Raw genomic sequence first — 24,404 nt, 5'->3', positions numbered from 1 at the left:
TTTGCTTTCTTTAGGTTTCATTAATTGTCAGGTTGTCTATTCTTTTAGGTGGGCGGTGGGAATGGTTGGGGTAGCTATTGAGCGCTTCTTTAGTGAACTAGTACATGACAAATTAATGATTTCTATGTGTTCTATAGGGAGACCATGTGAAGTTCTGTAATTGGGAAGTTCTTAGTTGATGTAAATGGCAGACTATAGGGGAAGTACATTACTCCGCATAATAGCCATAGCTTTATCAGAAGGAAAGGTAGTGTTTACTCTCAGTGGCTGATGATTTCCCTGAGCAGTGAATGACTTTTGTTTCAACAGAAGATGATTTTTTACGGTTAACATACATATGTCGAGAATAATGAAGCACTACTGCTTACGCTCGTTTGTTTGAAGGGCTCTTGCTAACCGAGTTTTTCCCTTCTGTCAAAAAGTTTATAATGACAACATGTACTGGCCCTTTCCGCGTCCCACAACGTGTGTGATCAGAATCAAGTGACGTCATTTTTGCACTTCTTTCGAATGCGCGAAACAAATGGTGGATTGACTACTGTTTACCGCGGTTAGGCCTAAATTGTGAATTTCAAGGGACACAAACACGCCATCTCTGTCTCATAGATCATAACGTTAATCTGAGTTTGTGTCTCCTCCTGAAGTACTGCAGTGTGGGTGTATACAGGGAGTTACTCCCTGGATGGTATGAGCTGTACAAAAGTAAAGCTTACATACTGATCTTGGAAGTTGGAGACTGACGGGAGCTCTTCTAAATGTCAGTGATCGTTTTCAAATGTATGGTAGTGTCATATTTCTTCAAATTTCCAGATCCTATTCATACCACAGACGAAGTCAAATAACTATTGTCAAAGATGAGCAAGACAAAGGAAGCAAATGGTACACTTTCAACTGAAAAAAAAACATTACCAATCATAACACAGCCTAAGTCATAACGTTGAGTTAGCACGTAGGACTAGGAGCTCACGAAGTTATTCTACTTGCTAGTCTACTCGTATAACGTCGTAACTCGTATATGCATAGGCCTAGCTCATAAGAATAACTTTTTGTAATAGGTTTAACCTAACGTTGCACAATAAACCACAAGCGCAATGCAAATGCAAAATTATATTATTAACAAAATATAAGCGATAGGCGTAGGTTGATTGTTACACTTTTCCACCTTTTTAAAGATATTTTCCCCAATTTCACTCCAGCACATGCCCATTTTATTATTTTACAAAATTTCTATAGCGCCTTATCCAATCAGAAATTGCTCTAAGGCGCTTTGCAGTAAAATACAAACAAACATGATAAAAAAATATACAGTGACAGTGGGCCCAGTAGGCCTGGCTAGTTCTTACTTTTCACTTAGGCCTAGGCCAGGTCAGTTTATGGCCCCCATAGTACAGTACCTCTTGTAGGGCCTTAGGCCATGGGAATAAAAGGTTAAGCGTATCGTCAAAATATTTTTGAAATAGCATTTTTTATCTTCATCATTTTTTTCCAACAATTTAATTGCAAATACATGTACCAACACATAAGCCCTAATATTACTACAATAGGCCTAGTACTAGGCCCTAGGCCTAACTAGTATTAGTCTACTGCTCCTATAAAGTTGTCAAGCTGTGGCAGATAGAAATGTCACATCGGGAAGTTATATGGTTTGGCGACTAGGCTAACTTCATATTGGTACCAGTAGGCCTAATTTGATAAATGTACATCAGGCTGTATCCTTACCCAGTTTCAGTCCTGTTATGCCATAGGCCTAGTCTGAGAAGTAAGAAAAAATTGGGTTCTTACATATAAGTAATGTTTCTTTAGTTATTCCAGTAACTTTCCCTTCCAGACCTTCCCCTTCATGATATTTTACCCATAGATATCATGTCCTTTTTAGTCATACAAAACACAATCAACTGTAATCAGCTACAAGTTAAAGGTCTATAACAAAAAATATTTGTAGTAACTGCTTTCCCTACCCAAAACACAATCCTAGACTATGGTATAGGCCTTAGTAACCCTACCTAACTGCAGATTTTTTTTCTTTGTAAAAGGCCTCATAGGATGGTGACAATGTTTGCTATTTTCTCAGAGAAGTGAAGTTACATTAAACTTCGCCCAAAACTTAACTTTTCTAGGCTATTGTTTATGTTTGCGTACTGTCTTGCCCTATCAACATTTGTAAGTGCTGATTGTTCCAACAGCTGGGTCAGCCATCTTGGATTACCTCAACAAGCAGAACCGTCCTTACAGTGCAGGTGACGTCTTCAACAACCTCCACAAAGAATTTGGCAAAACTGTGAGTATATCAGTACTAGTGTGGAATAGTTTCAAGTACTTTGATTTTTTATGCAAATGTGACTCTAGTTTTGATAGATAGTTAACAAACTTTCAGCAGATCAGTGAATGCAGTATTAAAGTACTGCAGTCACAGGATTAATTTTAGAATACTTTACATACTTCTGTAAGGTTACCTTGGTTTCTGTCTGTATCTATCAGTATGTATTGTTCTACACTTAATCTATAATATGCACACTGCACCTTACACATGCCTTTGGCCCTTTGTTTTGTAGATCCAGCTGTATATATATCTTATGCATGCCATTACATTGTGTAGCCTAGACATTATGCATGTCAATGTATTATGTAACCCTTCCAAGTGCAGCCATTGCATGGTGCAGCCTAGAGGAGTAAGTGCAACAGAATGTGAAACATATAACTCATGCAAGAAAATATGTGTTTTATAGTGCCGACTGTTTTGAATAGCATTGGCACACACCGTTTGTCACAAAAATATATATTTTTATTTACATATTGAACTTGAGAACTTCAAAGGTAGTCCCTTATCACGTTCACTTATCACTGAGGCAAGACTAATTTGTATCACTTAATTATTCATGGAAATGAAATTGTCCATGTTTGCACAGTTCTCCCCAAGGTGAAGCATTCAGATTTTAAGCTACTGTGTAAAAGTAAGATGGCACTAAATTTCTGACATATCTAGAAGGTTATTTCATCTCAGAAGGATTTGGCATCGGTTTGGCCCTTCATTAATTATGGAATATGGAATAACGCTTTGTATCGTCAGGGAATAATTTAATCCAACAGGAGACACACTTAGGTAGATCATTTATGTATATGAGCAATAAACCAAGTCTAACACACTGCCTCAAGGTAAATAATTAATACTTACATCCTTCAAGTCTGAAGAAACTCCCTCAATAACTACTCTGCTCTCTGTTTCTCTGTCATGTAGAACTGTGTATCCCATGGGGTAATGTTAATACCTCTTACTCCAAGTCTCTAACTACCTCTAACTTCTCAATTAACCGTTGGTGTCATTCCAACACAATCCAAAGTTTGACTGTAATCTAGATAAGCACATCACAGCCCATACTAAGTTTCTATAAATGTTTGACCATTTCCTAAAGTTTGGGACTGCAGGATCGAACTGCTATGAAATCAAACTGCACGTTATGAAAAAATGGTGTTGGAACTAAGGTGATCATAGACAGCATCCAGAAGCATATTCTCAATGATTTTGCTTGCATAGGAAGTAAAAGTCTCTGGTAGACAGTTTTCAAGATTCTGAACGGACTCCTTTTCCAAAAAAAAAAGAAGAAAAAAAGAGAAATGGGCTACTGTTTGCCTGTCCACAAACATATGGTCGAGTGCCCTGAAGCAGAGAGTGGTTTTTAAAATATGGTAACTTTTCCAAAAATCAGTGATCATAAAAATTTGATTGTTCATCAATTTGTGTATTAAACAGAGGGTTATTGGAGCTATGGTTGATTGAAGTACTTGGTTCTTACAGTAGTGTTAAAACTACTTGAGTACAACACTACTGTTTTGCAATGTAACAGCTGTATCTCCTATTGTTACTGAGATTTAAACTTCCCAAAGTGCTAAATGAGTTTACAGGTACAGGTAATGAAGACACTGTAGGTATTTACTTCATTTGCCTTTCTCTTTACAAAAACTTTTCTTTTTTTAATATGTTAAAATTAATTTTGTCCAAGTACTGGAAAAACTTTGTCAATAATTTCTCAGCTGATTTTAGTCTCATGAAAAATGTTTCAGTTATACATACCACACCTTTTAAACTATTTTATGTCAAAGAAAGAAGACGAAAAAAACAACAGAAAATTGGTACATGTGTGTTTGGTTGCTATACAAATGGCTAGATCATGGCCCCACAATACATCTCACTATTGAAAGGAACATGTGTGCTATATATTGCAGTGCATGATTCTACGGTTACATAGCAACCAAACCAACATACATGTAGTAGTCACTTGTTATCATTGGTTCTATGTTACATGTAGCATGATTGGCTGTGAAAGCCGTATACATGTGAAAGCCGTATCTACTCATTCCATTGACCTGATTAGAGTCAGAGTTGTGACCTAGATTAATCTAAGACCGGACAAGATACTTCCTTCAATGACAGATGATTCATATGTTTACCTCTGTGTACATTTACCTTTTGTGAGAAAACCAATAAAGTGTCACTGTGTACCGAAAACGTATCATTAAAGAACAGATTGATAGCACTTTAATTTATGATGGTACACAATTTATGTAAGTCTTATATTCACAACACAGATCTGCAGAGTACAGTTATTGTAGTTTTCTTGCAATAAGTTAAACCCATCGCACACCATGAAAACAACAGTTTTTTCCAGTTTGATAATTTGGAATATATATGTGGAAGGCACATGTTGCCATTGAAAATAAATTTGTTCAAACATGTCCCCGAAAAGTTGTTAAGACCATTGTCTTAAAAGTACTTACATCACCATCTACAAACAGTTTCATGTATTGTACAATTTGCCTTATATATGTTGAAAGTTTTCAAGAAATATAAAATATTTTCAAACCTCATTTTGGAAGACACCTTAGTATATATATACAGTGTAACTATATTGCAGTATTTAATGGTGGAATACCCCAATGTCAATAGGCTGAAATTGCTTATCTCAGACACAAAGAAATATTCTCCAAATCTAGTCAAGGCTCACAGAGCTGTCTGAAGCTGAGTCTCCATGTATCTCTCAAACTAGACTTTTTTAATTTCACAAATTCATCAATGTTGTATTACTTCCTCCTGTTTCAATATAGGATTTCTCATACAATGAAGTCATGTGTGCCACTTGCAGCGGTTGTCTGCTCAAGGTTTCTTTTGATGGAAATTAATTTAATACCAAAGTTTTCACACCATGATGATTTAAAAACATCATTTCTGCTTTTTAAATCAATTTTCAAGATTTTCAAAACATTTGAACAGATTTACTTCTTAACCTTCTTCATTTGCTTCGGTGGCGTCTTTGCAAAATGGACAGATCTTTTAGGTCTCCAGTCGACAGAGGGCAGCTCTAAGTAGGAGGAACTCTTGGCCACTTCGTGTGGTAGGTCAATGAAAGAGTTCGGTGGAGGCGGTAAATCCTGGCTCCTTTTACTCTTACTCGACGGTAGCGTATTGGATTTGTATTGTAGGGAGGGCATGCTCACGTTCATACGAGGATCTGCACGGGGCGTAGAATGATGCACGTTGGGAACGTTCCTTTCACCGCAGTCCATGTTAGTTTGAATGTCGCCCTCCTGGAAGCTGTTGTGGATGTCAAAGTTTCGACTGAAGCGGTAGGAAGTGGCGTCGGAGTAGCTCCGGGAGAAGGCCGGGACGTGGAAGGCCGTCTCTGGATTGCTGGTGTTAGACTGCTTTCTGACAGCATCTGGAGAAGTGGTGACGATTCGAGGCGGTTGAACCACGGTCACCTTCTTATTAACTGCGAACCTCAACAGTGCGTAGAATAATACAAAGAAAATGATGACCGCTAAAGACGGACCGAAGACAATCGCCATCTTCTCGGGATTGGTCACAAATTCTTTGAAGGAGTTTTTGGGTGACTTTTGAGGGGCTTCTTCATCTCCGGTGGGTCTGCCGGGTATCACACGATCCTCCCCTTTTGCCAGAAGGTCGACGTTCTCTACGTTACGGTCGCTCTGTACGTGAAGCCTGCCGTGGAGGGGTATGACTGTCACATTTGCTAAGGCATTTATCTGCTTTCCATCCTCCAGGGTTACAGTGCAACCGATGCTCTGAGGGTTAATCTTCTGCTCGGTCTCCTGTACGTTGATCACAGTTATTCTGCTCCCTTCTTGATTTATGTGAATTCTCTCTGACGGTAGATTCGAAGGGATTATCCATTCGTACCTTACCCCCTCTATGGCACTGTTGACTTTGCAAGCAAAAGTCATGTTTTCGCCGACCCTGATGTGAACACCGGCCGGTTGGATGAGCACCACCGCTGATTCTGCGTCATGCACTAAACTACACCTGTCGGGGTAACGCCCCAGAATCGGATGATCAGTCATGCAGAATGTTCCTTCCCCTGAGGGTGCTCTGGATGAATATGATAGCAAACTGGTCCCATTTTGTAAAAGGAAGCCCTCCAGTACACCCCAGCTGAAATATACGTTTTTACTTCTCTGGTTCTGCCTCGTATCGGGCTCGACATTCCACGAGTCTACCTTTGGACAAGTCAACGCTATCCTCTTTGACGGCGACAGAATCAAATTTGATTTAGTATAGTAGGGACACCTGGGGTATCCACCGGGGGGCGGGGATAACACCGTCATGGTGGCCGTTTCCGAGGAGAAGGTGTCGACGGCCCTGTCCCTCCGATAAGAACACATGAACTTACCTCCGTCCAATAGCTGCACTTTCCTGATCGTCAACGAATAAGTACCGGCATCACGATCAAGTCGAACAGAGTACCTCTCTCTCTGTAAGCTTCCGAGAAGGACGGCTTCGTTCCGCACGAACCTGAAGTTATGATCCGGACGTAGCCACCAGAACCTGTCGTCGCTCTGCGAAGTATTCAGCGTCGCAAAATGACAAGTCAGTGTTATGTTCTCTCCACGAACAGCGATAGTCTCTTTCGGTTCGATCAACAAAGATTGTTGTGAAGAGGTCACAGTAAGTGTACAGGCAATGATGACCAGGCACACTAAGCTCCTCCCTCTTCCAAGTTGTTTCAAATTCATTTTGAGAAGGAATTTTGTTACTGTGAGAGTGTTTTTGGGGTTTTACTATAGAGAAAGTTGAAACTTCCCTTTGATTGAAATGTCTCACTAGTCCATTCATCTGTTGAGGTGTTGATATTTGGTCAAATTGGGTTCAAATTCTACAAATTTCATGAAAGAAACTCCATCTTACAATCCTGAATTCTTTTGGTATTTTCATATATGATTTAGTTTTAGCTAGTATTATCATATCGAAAGAATTTTACAAAAATCCCGAGAGAATTAAGGAGCCATCACAACTTTTGGTATTTCGTAAGATAGAAAAGCATAGAGAGTTAGCATTAATTCCTTGCTAATGCTATGACTTACACATTTTAGCCTTCATTGCTGGTATGTATTTAAGTTGTAGTAGAATCCCCGAGGAATGAAACTTTCAAGAAATATCGCTGGGCTGGTTGTCTGACAAAATATAGCACGCTGTTGAGGCATATCAATACAAATTTTGCACAGGCGATCCAGTTGTTGTGAAATTCCTTGCCTTAATATGGTCCATTTGGTTCTAACTCATTGGTTCAACAATATGTTGAATTGTTGAATTCAACAATTGTTGAATTGGTTCCAACTCTAGTTGAAAAATGTTCACAGAATGTTTCCTCTCCCTTGAATGCAACTTCTCTACTCTTGCGTTAAATCCAGATCGAATCAAAGCAGAGATGGTTTTTTTTGTAAACTACATTTTGGTTCCAACTGTTCTGGGAGGATGCTGGTAGTTACTCTGTTGCTGTTTAGACCGTCCAGATCGAGCTTGTCCTAGGATAGAGTAAATCAAGGCTGAGACAATTAACCCCGCAAATGGCTTTCTTCCTCTCGAGCTTCAGCAACGGTGAATGTCCTGTCAGTCTCAAAATTAGAAATGGCTTCAGAACAAATTAGTTTTGCTGTTGTCTACAGAGTTTACAATCTAATTTGACAGGAGAATATTGCTTCTGAAAATAAACTACTTGATAAATAGAATGTGTTTAATTTTTATGATGAAATGGTCAAGTTTCCCAAGAAGTGCATGCTTGATGCCATGTAGCATCACAGAGTTCTACCTTTGTATATGAGACTGTAATGACAGATATGAGTTAGAAATGACATTTAGTTTTAAAAATGTATTTGTAAAATTTGAATTTGACGATATATGAAAACTGTAAATATCAATACGATATAAAAATTTATTTTTGTAATTTTTGGTAGCAGGGTGTTAGGGATCCACTTTGATTCCTCACCTCACTTGTCTCCTCACAACATCAGCATTCTCATTCTGTCTTGTAAAGTACATTTATTGATGCACATTTATCGTGTACGTATTTGCTCGGTAATAATAAATGAGACAGACTACAGGTAGCACATTTTTATTTGTTCTTTTATCAAACAATTTAGGCAAAACTTATCAACAATTTGGGCAAGTTCAAGAAAACTTGTGTAGTGTTGGGGAAATAAAAAAGTTAGGTAAGAAGACTTGCATTTTTCTCCTGTTGATTATCACGTTACACTGGCACAGTAGTTCCAACTGAGTAATGCACGATGACTGAACTGTGGCTATCAGATGAATATCAGGAACAAACATCACAATTAAGGTCATTGGTTTATTTATAAATTCTAAATGGAATTACACCTAAGTAGATCTAAAAATATTTGATCATGTTGTTAGGGCCTTGTTATACTGTATATAACAAAGTAACAACATGATAAGTCATGGGGGGGGGGGGGGGGTAGGGGGGCAGCGGCAATTAGGCTGTGCTTGTGTCCACTTCACATGATACCCTATTCCCCATGGTATTCCTACCCTAGCCTTACCCCTTCTCATCCCCAGCTTATCTCTCTTACATCCTACTCTTCGGCTTTCTCAGATAGAGTGGGCTTGACATGTGATCTAATCCCTTCAAAGTTGGTTGCATTAATTACTCGATGGAAACAGATTGTATTCCCTCACGGAGGTGCTGTTTCTCTCTCTAAATTGCGACATATCCTTTACGTCTTATTTGACGTTTACGAGTAGGTAGTTTCCCACACCAATTGATGTACTGTTACAAGGTCTTCCTGAAGAATATCATTGCCGTCTCGTAAAATTATATGCTTAAAGTGATGAGTCCTGACTCTACAGTAGTGTGCACTTGTAACTTTTGATTTTGTATTCAAATATTCACAATTAATTATTATTTATTTTTAATCAGATTTCCGCTGTGCATGTACACATGTATGCATATTTCATCACTCCATTTCCCAAGCCCCTCTGCCTAAGAAGTTACATGAGATTTTCATGCCACTAGGTGAGAACAGAGGCCTCAAAAGTCATGCCTTTTGTAGCTAAATGCCATTGAATTTCAACATTTGCCAGTAAGAAAAAAAACTTCCAAACATTCATTGGACTCAGTGCTGTATGAGTAGCTTGCAAAATAATATCAATGTTAACTGAACTTCTACAAAAAAAATTGCATTTATTTGACTTGAAATTTTTAAGTAGAACAGTCTTTTGTATGCTAGGGAAGAGTCCTAAAATCACTGTGATTAAGGTTTGTAAACTTAGCCTCAAATAATATCAAACCACTTTGTCAATTAATTTAACTTGATATTAAAGATACTATGTGCAAAAAAGATAAATTGGATCATGATAAGGCTGGGAATTCAGCATATATATCTTTATGATGTCATATATGAAAAAAGAGGTAAAATCCATATAAAAAAGCAAGGAAAGGGAGAATTTAGTTGGTTGAGGGGATGGGGTGGGGGGGGGGTGGGATGGTATGTGGTGGGCAGTTGTTCTTCCAGCACCTATTGATGAGCAACATCCCCAAAGGAATATTGAAGTCCCAAGTTAATAAGTATTTAAGTCTATGAGATTCAGCCTTAACAACTCTGCATTATGCAATTTTAGCCACCCTCTTGGCCTGAAAGTTATAGTACCTTCTACCTGCTACTAAATTGCCATTTACTTATGTCAAGGTTTCACCCACTTGAACATTTCAAGATCAAGGTTATGACCATATTCATTCCGGGTAAGCCGCAGAAATATGAAAAAAATAAAACTAAAGTAAAAACAACAAAATTTTGAACATTGGTGCTGATATTGCTTTGATATACTTTTATTGTGTGATGTGACTTAGGAATTACCTTCCATTGTCTTTGTTTCCATACATGTACCTTTAACAAAGGGGACATTTCTTTTCCACCAAAGTTTGATCAAAGCATACATGTAAGAAGACACATTGGGTTTACATTCCCTAATGAGAGAGCTCGTTAAACTAATTTCCCGCTGGAAATTAGCAGAGAAAGGAACTACCCTGTCTCCCCTTGAACTTGTTTATGAGGATAAACAGTGGCAGCCCGCAGGTAGGGAAGTTAATTAGCCGGGGACGCAGAGTTCAACCTTCAAAATACTGACCTGGGGATGTAAACAGGAGAAATAAAGTTAGCATATATTAATCCTGCCTGCTGTTTCAAGTTATCTAACTCTGTAATAGTCTTCAGAGATAAATATTCCTGAACAATTTTAATGTCAAATCCATTTGTTATGTGACTAATACGATTCGTTTTGAAAGTTAGGCAAAAGATGAAGCACTTCCTGTATGTGTTATATTTAGTCAAACTTAAATTATGATCAAACATAGGCTAAGTTATGCAAAAGTTACCACACACAGTCATATAGCTGAACTTGGCCTTTTTTGTTCAAGGTAAATGTAGAGCTCTAGAAAATAAAATATGGTGGACATATATATATGATGCATTTCCAAAATATTTACAATATTAATGTATATATACTGTATATATTAATTATGAAATGGAGGTAAATGACAAAAGGCAAATGAGTATATATAATATATATAAATTGAAATCGTAGTGAGTTGGAAAACTCAAAACTGTGGAAAAACTAAACTGCTTTATATGTGGACACCCTACTATGTATATTCCTTTAAGGATGTTCCTTTTTCTGACTGTCATTAAATATTTTTTATTTTGTTAGTGAGTTTTTCTTAGATTCTCAGAAGCTCAAATCTTCAACATTGTTATGGTATGATACATAAAATCCTTCCAGACATGACTAACTGTTATACAACATTATTTGTAATAAACAAAAACATTTAATAGTCACATTTCGGGGTTTTGTACTGGATGATAAACTGGCCTTGAAATACAAAGTTGTAAAGAATTGATGAAAGTATGAAACTGGAGTTTTGATGAAAACAAAAACAGTGAAATTATGAAGAAAGAACTGTACTCTGTGATAATGTGATTCTAAATAGACACGAAATAGGCTTCATTTGATTCACAGTTTATACCATCTCTACTTCAGCCTGGTTACCAAAACGTCAACAACATTCCCTGTTACCCTTCCTATGTACCCTGTTATTTATAGTGTTTTACACTAAGCTGTTATTTTATCCCTGTCAGTATTTTCAGAACTAAATGTTGCATTGTATAAGTTTAAAGGTACTAAGTGAACCTTCAGAAAAACTATATTGTTGCTGTAACATTGTCATAAGTTTTGATTGCAAAGCTTTTCTTCCAGATTGTGAGCATTTCTCATAAATAGCAGCTTATCTCCAAAATCACTTAAAAATGTTTCTTCTCTTTCCATTGCATTTCAGATGGTTGTCAGGGTTCTCGAAGAGCTGGCTAAAGATGGCAAGATTATTGAAAAAGTCTACGGAAAGCAAAAAGTGTATGTAGCTGACCAGGTTAGTACTTATGTATATGTATGTATGTATTTAAGATCCCCCTGCAAGCAGGAACTCGCGAAGAAACCTCATTGGCTTATCAAAGCCGCAAGTTGACCCATGATTATGAATTGTCAATTGTAAACAACTCTGTAACTGGACGACATACATTAATCTTGGAGTGACTCAAACTCGGGAACTTATGATTGAAAGGCACCGGCTTTAACCACTGAGCTAACACTCCTTGACATGACTCCTTGACTTTACTGTTAGCATAGTTTGATGATCACTTGTCACCTTTTGAGGCATATTTTCCATTGTATAAATAAAGCCTAGAACGCTAGCTCCCTTTTTTGTTTCAATTGCAGTTTCCTTCCATTACAGCGAGAATGTGTATTATATAAAATTGAAAATGTATGAATTTTTACTTTATGAATTTTATTTTACCTAGTTTGATCTTGATCTTGGTTGACAAGTCAGTATCACAATTTGAACATTCCTTCTTACAAATCCTTACTATTTTGGTGGAGAAATGAGTTACAAAGGATTGATTTTTACAAAAATTCCAAAATATTACATGAAATGTTCATAAGTGATATAATTAGAGATTAAATATAATTATATGGCTATGTTTGTTTTATGTGTCTGCGGTTCATGATCGATGTATTGGTTTTTCAGTAGTTTTGAAAAAGTTTAATTCATATGGCTAATTTCTTACAAGTTTTTCTCCCCCTACGTTTGTAGAGTAACTTCCCAGAGGTCAGTGAGAAGGAGTTATCTGAAATGGATGCGAAAATCGGTGAAGTTAAGAACACTCTCAACTTGACCGTTACTTCTTGTAAGCAGTTAGAAAAAGGTAAGTGTAACTTTCCCAGTTGGTCTGCTGTGTAATCTTGTTCATAGAAAAGATGGACATTTTGAAAGTTGTTGGAAAATATTGCTGTAAAAGGCCATTTCCATTTAAAACATAAAATTTACTTGGCTCCTCTCTTACCTGTCTCCCACTCCACATCTGCACTTTCCCATTTACCTAACTACACACTGGAAACGTTTTAGCACTGCGCCCTCGCTCCCTGGGCACCGCCCTCTTACACCTCCTTCCAAATCTACCACTTAGGAAGAAACTACGCGTTTCTGTAAGCCAGTCTTACATGAACACAACAAGGTTATAAGGGGATTGCTTTCTTGGGGTAATACAGCAGGGATCCTCAAATTAGTTTCATATGAGGGCCAGAGAAATACATTGGTTGGTGGTCCAGAGAGAACAAAAAATCTTACTATACCTACTGTGGACCTAGCATTGTGCAGGGTCGGCTGGTTGGGCGCTGATGAAAGAAGTCCTAAGACTCTGCATACCATGTAAGTATAAGAGTTATGGACCAGATTGAAATCCCCACGGGCCGGATTTGACCGACAGGCTACTTATCGAGAACCCTCCGTAACACAGAATTCATTTGTGGCAGTTTCACGTCCAACCTGGAAGTTGCGTTACTAGGTCACCAACTCGTCCAGAGAACAAAGTGACAAAGTTTTCTTCCTCTCCGTTCTTCATCTTCTCTAGAATTAAGTTCCCTCACCTCTGCCCTGACAACAGAAGATGCCAAGAAACAACTCCAGAATGTTACAGAGGAGGTAAGAAACTTAAAGGAATCAAATCTCAAGGAATTAACGCACAGAATAAACACCACCTGTGTATACTAGCAGACATGTGAATGAAACCGTACATAACAAATTCTTACCTGCTGAGAATCAGGTGCACAGGTAGTCCTCAACAATGTGATCAATTCATACAAGAATTAGTGGTTTTACTATTATATGAATGTACAACATGTTTGAAAGTGCTTGTGATCGGGTGCTGTCTTTTTTTTCAGGCTCCTTCCGAGCCTGTTTGACATCAAGGAACAGGTAAATTTAGACTGAACTTGATCATAGAAAGCATCGCCTCGCGCTAGTGGTTAGGTTTGTGCTCTTTTAACAGGAACAAAGCTTGACTGCATGACTAAGTAGGAACTAGGAACGGTCATTGCATCGACTACAACTGCGGAAGAATATATGTAGGATACAAAATACAAATACTGTACCATCTGTACAGGAAGAAATATTAAAAGAAAAGTTGAAAACCCCCAATACAAAAACCTCATGCTCATCAGAATTTTTTTAACTGATTACAACTAGTGATCACATTAAATTGATTTAACATTTCAGTGCGAGAAGAAACAAGGAAAACTGCAGATGATCAAAGCTGCTACAAACCACACCACTCCAGAAGAGAAGAATCGGATTTACTCCAAGCACGAGAAATATGTGAAAGAGTGGAGAAAGAGAAAACGCCTGGTTAGTGAGTGAGCGCCTCGTGTGGGTAGAAAAGTCTTGTTTAATATGGTGAAACTGAACGGGAGAAATATATATATTTGGTTTAATGGAGGAGGATTAAGCATGGTTCCAAGTAATAATATATTACTGTTATTAATATCTTTGCAGATGAAGTTTGCTGGTAACTATAACAAAATTAAAATACAAAAACAAACTCACCCCCTCCCCACCCCCCCACCCCACCCCAAGAGAAATACATAAAAAACATTTCAAAGTGGTTGCAAATAATCTTTGTTGGGTAAATTACTAATAATAAACTATTAATGACAAATTTTTACAAAACTGTCATTTGGAAGCAGACATATTCCATGCTCTCATTGAAAAGGAAACTGCAACAGTCTCTCTCTTACAATCGAATGGTGCATTACTGCATCAATCTTGATATAACTTCAAATGAAAATAAAACTGCAGATAATGTTGTCGATTTTCAGGCGACAGACATACTTGATGCTATCTTGGAAGGTTATCCAAAGAAGAAGAAGGACTTGATGGTAAGTCTAGTGAGGCAGCTGGTTAGACTATGCGTCGTTTCCCAAGGTAGGGTGGAATTGGATGGGGTTTTTCCCAAGGTAGGGGGGTTTCACCAGGTAGGGGGGTTTCCCAAGGTAGGGTGGAATGGGGGAGGAGAATTTGGCAGTTGTCTGTTACCATGGACACAGGTGAACTATTATAGTATATAGATTATAGTAGTATAGTAGTAAACAGAACATGGACAGGTGCACAAACTTCCACTGAAGTTTTGTACAATCAGGTACAGTAGGTCTCTTTGATGCATTTTATCCCCCATTCAAATTCATGAGAGTACCACACGAAATAATAATCAGTTTATTTTGAGAAGAAAAAAATGAAATGGAGTAAAGGGTGTTTGTATCCTAGTTTGTGATTTTTTTCCGTGAATAATTCCCTTGATTGTGATCAGCTAAAGTACATGCCTATTAGATACTGAACTATATCTCTATATATTTACAATAGTATTTCTTTAATCTGTTTTAGGAAGAGGTGGGCATAGAAACAGATGAAGAATATAATGTCAAGATGCCAGAAAGGAGATGAAATGATTGCGGTCCATCAACTGAGAGACCAAAATCATCCATCTCCTTCAGATCTCCATGACAAAAGATGCAGTACTCCTGATTGTCTATACCAAATGTTTTCAATCAATCGTCTACTAGGGTCATAGGTCAACATGGTTTGGAGCAGATTAAGAAAATTGCCCGAGGTGATAAAAATCTTGCTATACGAAGATTGATGAATGTGCAGGGTAGGCTACTCAGGCCCCCAAGACCTTCTGGGTCTACATAACTGATAATATTGTGGGCTGTGTTTTTATTGGTGGACCAGATTGAAATGTTTGGCCCGTCTGATTTGGTGGGCTGTCTCTTGAGAAATAACCCCTGGTCTATGCTATGTCTCTCAAGGAGCACAGATGTTGACACTGTGTTATATTGGAGTATGTTGGTTAAAGTCATCGTCTATTTAGAACTTCTAGATGGAGACATTACTCATTTCTGCCAAACTATCAGATCAAATGTTTGTGTTATCTGAAATAGTTTCTATATATAGCTATTCCAAAATATGAGCTAATTTGAAAATTGATTCATTTTTGTTGTTGACACTTTAGTTGGAAATCCTGGTTGAGTCAGGTTTCAATGTTCATTATGATTATATTGTTTTAAAGGAATCTGGTTGCTTCTAGAGGTGTAGTTATTCTCTCCTTGCATCGTACTATCTCCTTGATACTGCAGTCAGTACACTAGAAAAGTTCCAAGAGGTTAAGCTGGGGAGGGGAACCTATGGCCCGCGGGCCACATGCGGCCCGCCAGTGATTTTTTACGCGGCCTGTGAGATGTCTCAACAAAAATATATTTTACATCATCACAAAAAATGAGCTAGCTGCTTAGAATTTATCGGCACTAATGGTGCTGTCAGGTAGGCCTATTATCCCCATTAAATATCAACTGTACTGTATCGACATTATGTTGTGAATACAGATTAAGTACACACCTATTGCTTGAAAGTCCTCGGAATCGAAGGTTTGAAATCAACAGCAGGTTGTTGGTTAGGCGCGGCCCAGTCAAATTTTCACGCCTTTTATCTGGCCCATTCGAAAAGGTTGCCCACCCCTGTGTAAAAGGAAAGTCACCCAAGTTAGAGCACGGGACGATCCAACAACTTTAATTTAATGATGATGGCAAGCAGTAACGAGCTAGTTAATTGTTGTTTCTGAAGAAGAGGGAGTATCTTTGGAAATCTTCAGCTCTTGAAAGTTGTCAAGTTTTCCCTCAGAGGTACATTATATTTTACATTCAACCACTTGACTGACTTTTCCTATCCATCAGAAACAGACTTATAAAGGCATTGAAGACTCGCCCCAAACCGCGTGCCGCCCTCTGAAAAAGTTAACTTTCCATTGCTTGCAAGTGAAGTATTTTTCTTGTCGCTACAAAATGCAGACAGTAATGAAACGTGATACATCGTTATCTTTAGCTGGACGACCTGAGCTGTCCATCGCTGCTATGTACACTATGTTGTGGGTATTGACAGTAGCTGCATGTATTGACTGTACACTAGTGTCTCATTACCGATGGTAGCAAGTTGTGTGTGTATTTTCTGGGATCGATGGTGGTGTCTAACACTTCTGTTACAACTCATTTGAAACTAGGTCAGATTACCGGCATCAGACGTTTCTTTGTGCACGAGTCTTCACTCCCTTTAATTAGAGAATGATTTTGCCATTTTTAAGTTTCTTTAAATTTAATTGTACAAGTGCCACTTTTCCAGTGTCAGCACCTTGCCTCAAATTCTCACCAATTTATATATCTCACCGATATATGTAAATATATTATATCAAAATTTGGTCATCACAAAACTTCGAAAGCACAAAAAAACAGAGGAATGAAGAGAATGTCTTGTTTGAAGTTGCTATTTTACATTATCAAAATAAGTGTTAAAAGTGAAGAGAAAACCAAACTTAACCAACAAATTTGGTCGTAGTATGTGCATCAAGAAGCATTAAAGTCATAACAATGAATAAAACAAAACAAAACATGCATATTAGAAGGAGACAGCATGACATCAATACACATATATATATACAGAAGTAAAAAAGGCCCATCATTAGAGGTCGCTAAAACTGTCAGGTCAGGATCAGGGGACAATTACATCACAGGGGAACCATTTTCTTTTACTCTTCATTTTTGTTCCATGATAAAATGATAGTAAAATTCTCTTGTTTTTCCATATTTCCCAAAGACATTCATATTTTCTTGTTTCCCTAATTTGACTCTGGGGCTGTAGACCCCCTAACAACATCTCTTAACCTAGAATGTCAATAGAGACAATTTCAAGTTCTGCTGAGAGGTTTCTCTCCTTTTCACTGTCACAACCATTTTATTTTCTTCATTGTAGTGTTTAATGAGAACTAATAAAATATCGAATCAGAAACTTCCCATTGGTTGCTGTAGTCGTTATTTGATTTACATCTCCCAAACCTGCCCATCTTCTTTTGTTACCCTCTCACTTTCCTCTTTAAAAGAGGAGCAAACAAAACCATCAGTGATGCAAACAATTTTTTATGAGCAAATCCCTGACACAGCTATAAAGAAAACTATTCCACTTGGGAGATATGTTTCAATGTTACTCCTCAGAAAAGACAAAGACTTGAGCAAGTCTAAATGACATTTTTCCGAGCCACTTGGAAATTGAATATCTTTCTTCACCCCCTTTATTTACTGTAAACCTTTATTTACTGTATTGTTCATTTGCACGATAGATATGGGTTATGTCAATACATAAGATCATAAGACACTGAAGTATAGCCACAGGTCTAATACTGGCATTGTTTTCATTAATAGCACACATGATTACTTTTAACCTTGAGAATGTGAAGAAGAAAAACCCAAAGGAAATGTATCACCTCCTAGCAGCAGTATGACTATCTTTTTGGTGAGTCATTGTTCATTGCAAGCAACACTATAAACTGATGATAAAGACTGGGTCTGCTGCAGCTCCTTGAAAAGCTTAAATATATTAACATCTGCCTCATGGACTTAATATCCTCACAGCTTCCAGTTTTACACTCATAAAAATGCATAAAAAACAAAAAATAACACAAGTACTGACACAAAAACAATGTACAAACTTATCAGACTTGCTCCAAATATTTATCATATCTTTACTAGAAAGAAAGCAGATTCTGTAAAAACAGTCCAATGAGTTTTCCGACTACTAGTATCCTTTCGTTTCATGAAGACTTCTACGACAGTTTCTCACTCCTACCTGCTCTCGTCCTAAGAAGTACCAACACAGTCTAGGCCTACAAGAGATGCAAAGATACCTAGCCTACATTATATACAAGAAGCAGGGCTGCCAATACTACACTGTTAGTAACTAGCAGGGCTAATTGCCACCTTTCTTGCCGAGACCACTACTCTTTGTTTTTACCAGAATCTTGCACTAAATTACTTGAGAGAGAATCCAGCCAAAAGTTTGATAAGTTATTTGCCTCCTTCATGAAACACAACCAGCTGCTTTATCCCTGAGCTCTGTCGTTGGTTGGATATTTGCATGTACTGTTAGATGGTCACTCATGTACTGCCATGACGTATCTATGCCAAGCATCCTCCAATAGACCGATACAGACTTCTATGATGTAGTTGCATTGTTGATGTCATTTTCTGGAACCTGGGAAAAGAGGAAGATTGAAGGAGGTTTTCATTTTTCAACAAGTACAAAAAACTGACATTTCAGCAGACAAGATCAAGACTTAACCAGTGACAATAAATCATCTACAAATGTCCTCGACCAATGTTTAAATATTAGCTGATGAATTTTCATCCAGTACACCTCTTAAGATGATCAGTATTGTCCCCATATGTTAGAGGGTTAAAAGCCGGTCAATGATGTGCAAAATATCAACACTCAAGTGTACAACTGACCCTTCCTTCGATGAGACGACTTAACTTTTTTTTTTTAAGAATTATTTCCACTTTCGTGAACACCAAACCAGGATCACAAGAAAGGTAACAAATTTTAAAGCTACAAACCAAGGACAGGCTGACAAAGAAATTGATAAACCAAATATGTTATATTTATGAAAGTGAAAGGAGAGGCCAAGGAAACATTTCTGAGCTGGTGCAAGATGACCCTACGACGCTTAGCAATCTATGAATCTTATTAACATTAATCCAGAATCCATGTGTGGGAAAAATTATGAGGATCAGAACCTCCAGGAGAGAACTTGATATTGTTTTAGAAATTTTTGAATTGCCAAATATGTTGGAGGCAACACAGGTGACCTTTTTTAAGATCGCAAGATAATATGAACGGCTAATACAATGTAAGCATTGATAGTGTTTTATCACACTCCATATTTCTGTCCACTCAATGTTGAAAACTTCAGACACATTACAGGAAGCATAACATTGGTTCTGGAGGCATACATCTACTTAGGTGTGAGGCATGTATTCAATTGATAAAACTAAACTGTATTCATTCACTTATCTTTCACGACTAATAATGTGCAGATGTCTTGATAATGACAGTGAAATGTACTATAATAAAGAATTCAGTTAATTGGGGCTGGTAGAGCCACATCTTTCTTAACACCTATCTTACTGAACATTGTACACAATTTCTCTTCCCATCTGCTCTAACATAGGCATGCTTGTTATAAATCTAGTATCCTTAACTTGACAAGCATCTTTTCCAGAAGTGATCACGTACCTTGGGCTTGGTATCTGGTAACATGCTCAGTCGATAGTTGAGCAGGGCCTGGGTGAGGGCATTGGACACTTGCAAGGCCATAGCTGCATCTTCTTCATTTTTTATCATGGTTGTGGTCTGGTCAGAGGAAAAATTAAACATATGAAATTATCCTTTGTTTACTTAGTGATACAAGCATGATCTTCAGAAAGGTCTAATTGATCAACTGTGTTTGTGAAAAAAAAGCTTCAAAACACTTAAAGTTACATTTATCAAAGCAAATAAATAAACAAATAAATGAAAACATACAATTAAAAAAATAAATACAAGCAAATAAGATAAATAAAATAAATAAAGAAGAACATAAATAAATAAAAGCAAATAAAGAAATAAATACAAGCAAGTACCAGCAATTAAAAAAAATATATATATATATAAAGCATTAAATAAATAAAAGCAAATAAACAAATAAATAAGCAATAAATACGTAAAAGCAAAGAAATAAATATATCAAAAGCATAGCAAAAAAATGTAAGATTAAAATCAGCATTAACTGTGTAGTATCCACCATTGGTCTTTGTTTGCATGCAGAGTATTCTAACATAGAATTGTCACTAGCTACTTGTTGGAGCAACTTTTAGCTTACCAGTTCATTTAACAGGTTGTGCATCTTGTCCCCTGACACCTCCTCCTCTTCCCCACCACCAGGTTGTGCTCCCTCCTCCTCTTCCCCACCACCAGGGAGTGGTGGTAGGCACGGTTTCTTTGTGGGTGGTTGAGCTGGTAGAGGGGGCTGTAACAAAATACAATCAAGGTTTGAGTTCCATCTGTATTAAGTGTTGAGGGTTGTCATATTTTGGCCTCTGGTGAGATAAAGTGACTGTTAACCTCAACCAATAATGGAACCAGCCAAGAAGTTGAAGATTACATTTTTTTTTAACATTTTGAGTACTTTAGATCTCAAAAAATAAGTTTTAACCACCACTAAAACCCAATTATCACATTTACCACTACTGTACTGGTTGAATAAAACTTGATACAAGATTTCCAAATTTTGGCTGCTGTTAACCTCAAATGACCTTTGCCAATAGGAAAAGGGTCTGCACACTCATAGTAAATATTAAGTTCATGTATGCTACACATGGGTGCATTATTGTGCTAATTAGCCAAGGAGTCTCACACAGACACACACACAGATAAACATGTTATCACCATCAAGAAGATTCCACTTGTCCTTGTTAGAGAAACAACCAGAAAACCAAAAATGTTTTGTGGTTCCGATGTCTGAACATATTCATAGTGTGGTAAGCCATACACATGTTAATATCCATGAACTTGTGCACACCAAAATGAAGAGGATTATCTATTGACTAATATGGCAACATATATAGGAAGGTACCAGGAATCAGTGATCATGTTGACAAAGTCTATTTAGTGACATAGTATCATAAAATTTTGCACCTGAATGGTCCTAAAACTTTTTGGCCCAAACAAACTCACTCAAAACCATATTTGCCCCCCAAAATTGAGCCCAAAAAATTTGGGCCAACCCAGAAAGAAATGTGCCCAGAACCTTTTGGGGCCAAGGCGGTCCCAGCAAATTTAGGACTACATGTACCACTAACCAACAACTGTATTCCAAGTTTGGAAACAATTTGATTTGAAGTTGTGGATGACATTGACTCAACTTGTGGTTGTTGATATATCGTGTTTACATGCCGTTTTCCATGATTCCCATTAAGCCCCACCCACTAATGAAATACTAATGATGTCAAAGTTATTGTTGCAAAGAACATGTACATACTCTGTACTTACATCACCATTACATTTTTAGAATTTTACATTACGCCCGCCCACTCATTAATATGCATGTTAGCCCCACCACAAACAATAGAGATCATCTACTGACCCTGACCAATATATATATACCTAGTATTACATCAATCACTTATTTCCTTCTTGGGATACCCTGTTTACAAGCTAGGGCATCACATACACACACATACGCCAACTTGAATGCAAAGGTTCTGATGGCTACTAAGTCACGGAACCAAAAACTGGACACTTTCCGTCTTTGTAGGGTATTGAAAGTGAGGCAAAAGTTGAAGTTAGAATTCACCAGCCACTAGGTTCTACCTGACTATCTTGTGCTGCTCTTTTCAACCCAAACCGTCTTTGGTACTCCTTTTCGATCATCTCATCTGACAGTAGGGAAGGACTGACATCATCATCAGTGAATGTTTTGCTGGTACAGAGAAAGAAGAATATCATGATTTAAAAAGAAAAGAGAATTTTTGTTTGGCTAGAGCAGGATTTGCACCAGTGACCTGAGGGTTACAAGCCCCATGCTCTGCCAACTGAGCTATCCAGCCCTTAGTTAGTGGCTTTTCTTTACTTTGGTGCGGGGGACCCGGGGGAGGGGAGGGTGAGGAGGGGAGGGGGTGTCAGTCCACAGCCACTGTGCTTGCATACCATGTAACCAGGGACCACACCTCAATTTCATTCAGTACAAACCAGAAAGTGGCAGGGGAGGACTTCAATTTACCTCTTCAATTACCTCTCATGTTATTACACAGCCAAGGGAAGCTACTCGTGGAAAACTGCACGATTTGTATCATACTGACAAAAGCCCAGCACTACATAAACACACACAGACATGTACATAAATCAACTCAACATCTAAGATGTCTTATCACCCTTGAAAACTGGATCAGCTTGAGCAGCGATGTTGAAGAAAGTGTTATCTCAATGAATTGTTTGTACCATGCCTTCACTGCATGGTATCAAGCAGGCTCCGAATTAAAAATGGACTTGATCAAGTCTTCAACAGACTGGCTCAAAAACTAAAGCCGGGGCCTATAAACCGCCTGACCCACTCAAGATTACATTGTTCAAATATATCACGGTAAATGCTTTAAGGCTATCATTGTTTGGGTGAAATTTCTCCCATATTAGCCCAAAATATCAAAGTTATGCTGAATAAAGAAAAACAGGATGGGACACTTGGGAGAAAATTAGAGTGACCTTAATTGGCACCTGCTGGGATAATTGTTGCCCTTCATCCATCCCCCACCCCCCCTCCCCCCAACTTCCTTATTATTGCCTGAGAATTTTAATACCTTGGAAGAACAGGCACACTGTTGAAAACTTTGACAGAATAAAAACCCCAAAAGATTAGTGATGAGCTTGGAGCATATTACTACTGAGAACTTGAAGGTTATTACTACAAACTTACTTTGGTATTTGTGGTGGAACCTTGGCCATCATATCTGACAGAGCTGCTTGATGATTCCTAGGTTGACGTGGTTCATTCGATGGGGTTCCTATAGAAATATGGATTGATAACAATGTGCACATGTGCTGAAGATACTTGCTGTAAATTTTGCCAATTTTTCATGTGAAAAATAAAAGCCACCATAATATCATATGTAGTTGCGAATATTAAACTTTTCTGCATAGTTTGGAAACTTTTTTATAAATACACCTGACAACAGCTTAGAGATCAACACTGTTGTGGCAAATGATTTAAAAAAAAAAAATTATTTTGATTCTATAATAGTCAAACTTCACCCTCAAATAACCATGACTCGAGGTTAAGAATCAGACAACAAAATTGGGCTATTAGAACGAATTCATGCGGAAATGATTCGACTTCCTGTCATTTAAAAAGCATCACATTATTTTGCACCAGAATATTTCTTTTTTTCCGACTGACACAGGCTGAAGTTAGTGGCATCTCAACAACGATCAGTACAATAATAATAATAACATTAGCTTTTCATATAGCGCTTAATACCAGTGATAGGTCTCAAAGCGCTTCACAGACGTTATATTACCACTGGTCAATGATAATCTGTCCCAGAGACAATCCCTCCCAGTCGGCAGCAGTTATATACTGCACCCAATGACAAGTTACCCTCACAGGTACCCATTTAACCCTTGGGTGGAGAGAGGCAAGTGAGATAGAGCATCTTGCCCAAGGACACAACATAATGAACTAGGCAGGAATCGAACCAGCAATCCTTGGATCACAAGTCCGACGCCTTAGCCAAATGGCCACCACGCTCTCAAAGTAAACAGTAGCATTTCACTCACCGACCAGAAATCCCTGTCCGGGTTTAGTCTGAGTTGGACGAGGTTGTCCTCTCAGGATGACCGTCTTGACAGATTGTCTCCCTTCTTGTGCCTCTAACGACTTGGCTAGTTCCTTCACTTTCACCTGCATACTCTGATACGCTGCCTTCTCTTGATCCCTCTTCTCGTCTTCTCTGGTGTTAGGATCGTTCTGCGCCTCCAGCCCCTCCAGTTCAACTTCGTATACTAGAGGGCGGTACTTTTTCTGCAACGGAAATGATTTCGCCGTTTTGAAAAAAAAAAAAGTGGGAAAGGGACTATATCATCGGCACTGCTCGGTCTTCGGAAAATGACAAAATATCGTGTCGTCACAGCAAATCAGATTAAAATAGTTTTAAATGTACCACCAACTGTCAGATTGTTATTTTTAGTATACCTATGTTTGCAGAAAATCTGAGTAAAGAGTCGATACGTTGAAGACAGAACAGATGTTGAAGGTCAACAAGCATTACCATATGATAGCGAGGGTTTATATACAGTACATTCACG

The 24,404-nt window shown here is 38.0% G+C and overlaps 3 protein-coding genes across 7 annotated transcripts in view; 1 reads left to right on the top strand and 2 right to left on the bottom strand.

Annotated features, from left to right (window-relative positions):
- The first annotated feature begins 505 nt into the window (after positions 1-505).
- On the top strand, positions 506-17,522 carry LOC139958400 (homologous-pairing protein 2 homolog). Of its 2 annotated transcripts, XM_071955457.1 has the most exons (8): positions 506-879; positions 2,184-2,278; positions 11,637-11,726; positions 12,450-12,561; positions 13,267-13,337; positions 13,911-14,039; positions 14,510-14,569; positions 15,072-17,522. In XM_071955457.1, the coding sequence occupies exons 1-8, from the start codon at positions 855-857 to the stop codon at positions 15,129-15,131; spliced, it is 642 nt and encodes a 213-aa protein (XP_071811558.1). In that variant the 5' UTR covers positions 506-854; the 3' UTR covers positions 15,132-17,522. The 2 variants fall into 2 exon arrangements, with proteins under 2 accessions (XP_071811558.1, XP_071811559.1); XM_071955458.1 differs by lacking the exons at positions 506-879; positions 2,184-2,278 and adding an exon at positions 2,637-2,669.
- LOC139958397 (uncharacterized) lies at positions 4,365-7,983 on the bottom strand. Its single transcript, XM_071955453.1, has one exon. The coding sequence runs from the start codon at positions 7,024-7,026 to the stop codon at positions 5,269-5,271; it is 1,758 nt and encodes a 585-aa protein (XP_071811554.1). The 5' UTR covers positions 7,027-7,983; the 3' UTR covers positions 4,365-5,268.
- The window catches only part of LOC139958396 (uncharacterized), a 24,838-nt gene continuing 17,419 nt past the window's right edge, over positions 16,986-24,404 (bottom strand). For all 4 annotated transcript variants that reach the window (XM_071955450.1, XM_071955451.1, XM_071955448.1 and 1 more), the window contains exons 11-16: positions 23,877-24,120; positions 23,017-23,104; positions 21,918-22,026; positions 20,428-20,574; positions 19,803-19,919; positions 16,986-18,761 (exon numbers count right to left, since the gene is read on the bottom strand). In XM_071955450.1, the coding sequence (XP_071811551.1) occupies positions 18,723-18,761; positions 19,803-19,919; positions 20,428-20,574; positions 21,918-22,026; positions 23,017-23,104; positions 23,877-24,120 (744 nt within the window). In that variant the 3' untranslated portion in view covers positions 16,986-18,722. The remainder of the gene's footprint in view (positions 18,762-19,802; positions 19,920-20,427; positions 20,575-21,917; positions 22,027-23,016; positions 23,105-23,876; positions 24,121-24,404) is intronic.

The sequence above is a fragment of the Apostichopus japonicus genome, chromosome 18 (assembly GCF_037975245.1).
Source record: "Apostichopus japonicus isolate 1M-3 chromosome 18, ASM3797524v1, whole genome shotgun sequence".
NCBI classification, from domain to species: Eukaryota; Metazoa; Echinodermata; class Holothuroidea; order Aspidochirotida; family Stichopodidae; genus Apostichopus; species Apostichopus japonicus.
This window is presented reverse-complemented; position numbering and strand designations above follow the sequence as displayed.